This window comes from Ascaphus truei, chromosome 17 (assembly GCF_040206685.1).
Source record: "Ascaphus truei isolate aAscTru1 chromosome 17, aAscTru1.hap1, whole genome shotgun sequence".
Classification (NCBI taxonomy): Eukaryota; Metazoa; Chordata; class Amphibia; order Anura; family Ascaphidae; genus Ascaphus; species Ascaphus truei.
The window spans coordinates 16,455,710-16,460,091 of NC_134499.1; the positions used below are offsets into that span (position 1 = coordinate 16,455,710).

A 4,382-nucleotide genomic window follows, 5' to 3' on the forward strand; every position below is an offset into this window, starting at 1 on the left:
CGCATCCTCTTCACCACCGCCGTAACCGGGACACATTGGGTGGGCCGCACAGATACTCGGTGTGGGTCGCATGCGGCCCGCGGCCCGCGAGTTTGACATGCCTGTTGTACAGGCATTTGGGTTCATATCCTCATCTACATTGCTACTTGTATGAAGATTCCCTCACTGCAGTATGACAACATCTATATTCAGAGTCTGTGTTTGCTGTTACATCCACACTACTGCAATGTAACAACAGTCTTCTGAGCAGTTCTGTAAGAGGCAATCAGAATCACCTACCTGTACTAAGTCATATACAGACAGTCTGATTCATTCCCCTGTTAGATAAACTATTCAAAGTTAATTCTGTAACAAGGTCAACGTGTACCAACTTCTCCTAGTGATTTACTCACGTTGCCAACAAAGCCCTACCTTGTTTATTTATAAGATACCCCTTTGATAGATAAAAGGTAGATAGTGTATCAGCAAGATCTATTTGATACCACCAAAGGACAAGATGGCTCCTTTTAATCCCTTGCCAGGGCTGCCAGTTTACCAATCTTAATATCAATCCACAGCGAGTACGATTCTGATTAGTACACTATAATACATCTTCCTTTAAGCGTTCTTCACTAATTTGTAAGAAACTGAAAGCTATTTGCTATTAGGTTTTTTCCTTCAAGGATTATTCCAGCATCTAAAGCTGCAGTTCCCATACATATAGAACCTGCCTGAAAGGGCCCACTCGTTACAATAGCAATATATACATATAATTTATATTGCAAGAAGGAATAGCTAAGGATATCAGTCTTGCTGCTATTCAGCCATTGTAGTCTGGATCACAGGAGTTTCTACATGCACTATTTGCAGTGTGTGTTTTAGCTGCATATATTAATTTGTTACCCTCTCTTTTTAACTGTTAAAAGTTTGAGTGTATTTATTCATTATATGATGTATTCAAGTTTATTTTTAAACAATACCTAGGCAATCCTACAAATACCCAATACTTCTAAGTATTTGCTCTTTTACATAAATGATCAATTTCTAGGCATTCGCTAGACTTCAGGATAAGGATTTATCTGTACCAAGAGATATACCAACTGGTATAATTATTAGCACAGTATCTTACTCTATACCGGTTCATTTGGGTTCATTTAGGAGTGCACCTTACGAAAGGATACTTCATCTCTCCCCTCCCCCCCTTCCCCCTTTGTTGTAGCTACTCTACACACAAATCAAGCATGTTATAATTTCAACATGTTTCCCGCAAGGGAACACATAATTAACCAAATTTGAAGAAAGGGGCACGGTACCATCGCACCAAAGAGGGTTGATATCAAATATCTATTCTAGACTGTGCTCTCGGGGCAAAAATTAAAAACACTCATATATGACTCAAGGAAAAAAGACATAGGAGCAGAAATGTCTAAATTGGGCAAAGATCTGGAGGGAAGCGGCGAGCTCATCTCTCTGCACCATTATCAAAGAAAACAGGTATAAAATGATGATGAGATGGTATTTAACACCGGATTGGATTGCACATATGTATAAGGGAGTGAGTGCGTTGTGCTGGAGAAATTGTGGCTGCAGAGGCACATTATATCATATATACTGGACCTGCCCAAAGGTTGCTCCTGTCTGGAGGAAAATTATAAGAAAGATCACCAGGTGTTAGATCTTTCTATACTAATGGACCCCGTAATATTGATCCTAGGGAAACCAGTGCCCAATGTGTCGTACGCCACAAACAAATCTATTGCACATCTGCTGACAGTGGCCAGGTACACAATAGCACTTCAATGGAAGAAAATGAATACACCATCATATCAAGTATTCAGAGAGAAGGTGCGACATGTTTTAGAAATGGGAAAATTGACGGCATGTATGAATAATACTATGGATAAATTTGAAAAAATCCGGAATACCTGGTTAAGTGCTTTTCCAGAAGACATAGCGTCACTACAAGACTTACACATTTAAACTATTTGGAAAATACTAAAAATAGTAATTAAAATTTATGCGAGTAATGGATAAGTTGTCTGAGAATTATAAACTAAACCATATCAAAAATCAATGAATCGGGAAAAATAAAAGGACTTTTACCAAAGGGACCTTTTGCCCCCCCCCCCCTCAAAACACACACCCCCTCAAAACACCCCCACTCCACTCCCACCGTGGTTGTCTGTTTTTATTTTTTCCTCCATTCTGACTATAACTATTAAGATTTTTAAAACTATACTAAAGATATTATCACTGTTGTTTATTGAATAGATTATGGTGGGGACTGAACCCCCCTTCCCCTTTTCCTTCTCTTTTTTCTGCACCCACACCCTTCCCCCATGTTATCCACACAAAAAAAAAAAAGAAATAAAAATTGTTTGAAAATAAAAGAGTTACTCCACACCGAATTACAAGGAGATCTTTATTTATTTGCTGCAGCTACAGCAGAATGTTTGTACGATTTATATTCTCCTGCTCCGAGCAACAGGTCTAGCTAAACAGATCTGCGTTATCTCCCTTATCTCCAAACCCCTTACATACCTAAGGGCTGTGTTTATTTCCACATTAACCCAATTGGGCCCTGCTTTTATTTTCTACATTTTGGCTTCATGTAGCTATTGGATTTGGTTCCTGGAATTTACAGACGGTTTTGCTCCGTATTCACCTGGATGAGGATTTTCATATCCGTCTAAATATTTTACATGCAGTGGATTTCGTTTCAAGGGAAAATTGCCTTTTTAATAAAGATATAGTGCTCGGGTATAGTTAAAAAGTTAAGTGCCTCTGATTGTGATAGATTAAGATTAGAAGCGTCGCTCACATTTTTAGGCGTGAAGATGGTGGGGTTTGATGTTATTAATAAAATATCATCTGCACACAATGCGATTTTATGAATGGCGCAGACTATCTGAATGCCTGAAATATTTTGATTTGTTTTCGTATGTTCTCACCTAGAAGGTTCAGAAATGAGTCGGAAAATAAGGTGAGACCAAAGATAACCCTACAATGTCCCATTGGAGATATTAAATGGTGGTGACCAAGAACCATGTACTTTAACTTGGCTGTAGGGATGTTACACAAAACTTTAATTCAAATATATATTTGTTATATCCAGGATATAGGGACCATTCTATTTATTACAAGTGTTTCTGTAGAGTTTGTGACTGCAGCGTCTCACTGTAGTTATCTGCACTGTACGGAGATTGGGATATACACTTTCCTTTTCTCAATGATAAACATCTCAACAAAACAAAAAGAATGCATTTGTAATGTTCTGTTTTAGTTCCTCTGTTCTAAAAGTGTTTATGCCAACCTTCAAATAATTCTGTTCTAGTTTTTTTTATTTAGTGTCTTTATTTTATTTCGTTGTTTTGAACGAGTCGCCATTTAAACATACTGAGGGGTCCATCTTCTGTACCAAGCACAAAAAACTGGGGGATCTGGCGTTAAACCGACACATATCAAAGAATTTGAAACATTTCATTGTGAGTTTATCTCTTACTGACACTTTCTTCTATTTTTGTGTCAAGGAAAAACTACCGTCCCCCCCCCCCCTCCTGCAGCCCCCAAATTCAAATACCCACAATACTCACTTGGTTTGACCCTCACGTCCAGCATCTTATAATACAGGAGATAGGCAAAAACAAATGCTCCAAGCAGAAAAATTAAGCGCTTCAGTTCCATCATGGCTTTAGGGTACATTCTATGCTGACTCGCATTGACCCGTCTTACTGTACAGTACTAAATGCCACTGAGACACTTGGTTAATACTTGACTCATCTTTATAGCTAGTGATAAAACCTGGTACACCTTTATGAAAGTATTGTACCTACACAATGCCTGTGTGAAAAAGGTGTATGTGCTACAGCGCTAATGCTTAAATGAAAAGTAGTGTTCATTAAACTCTATCAGTAATAACCACAGTGCCTGAAAATTAGGAAAGCTGCCAGGAACAAATATAGATTTATTTATTTATAAAATATTTTACCAGGAAGTAATACATGGGAGTTACCTCTCGTTTCCAAGTATGTCCTGGGCACAGAGTTAAGACAAATAATACATGGTTACAAATACAGTTACATAAGTGAGCAGGGTATACATTATATACAAGACATTGCATGCACAGAAAATATATATTATGGGCGTATGAAACAGTTACAGACCAGATTAAAATGTGAGACAGCCTTAGATTTGAAAGAACTTAAACTGGTGGTGGATGTGAGAGTCTCTGGTAGGTTGTTCCAGTTTTGGGGTGCACGGTAAGAGGAGGAACGGCTGGATACTTTGTTGAGCCTTGGGACCATGAACAGTCTTTTGGAGTCTGATCTCAGGTGATAAGTGCTGCATGTGGTAGGGGTGAGGAGCTTGTTCAGATAGATGGGTAGCTTGCCCATAAAGAACTT

The 4,382-nt window shown here is 38.5% G+C and overlaps 1 protein-coding gene across 2 annotated transcripts in view; it reads right to left on the bottom strand.

Moving 5' to 3' along the window:
* The window catches only part of LOC142468009 (galactosylgalactosylxylosylprotein 3-beta-glucuronosyltransferase 1-like), a 35,758-nt gene extending 31,921 nt beyond the window's left edge, over positions 1-3,837 (bottom strand). Inside the window, exon 1 of one of the 2 annotated variants that reach the window (XM_075574060.1) lies at positions 3,573-3,836. In XM_075574060.1, the coding sequence (XP_075430175.1) occupies positions 3,573-3,681 (109 nt within the window). In that variant the 5' untranslated portion in view covers positions 3,682-3,836. Of the gene's footprint in view, positions 1-3,572 lie in introns of both variants that reach the window. The other variant, XM_075574061.1, reaches the window with a different exon arrangement.
* Positions 3,838-4,382: the final 545 nt, after the last annotated feature.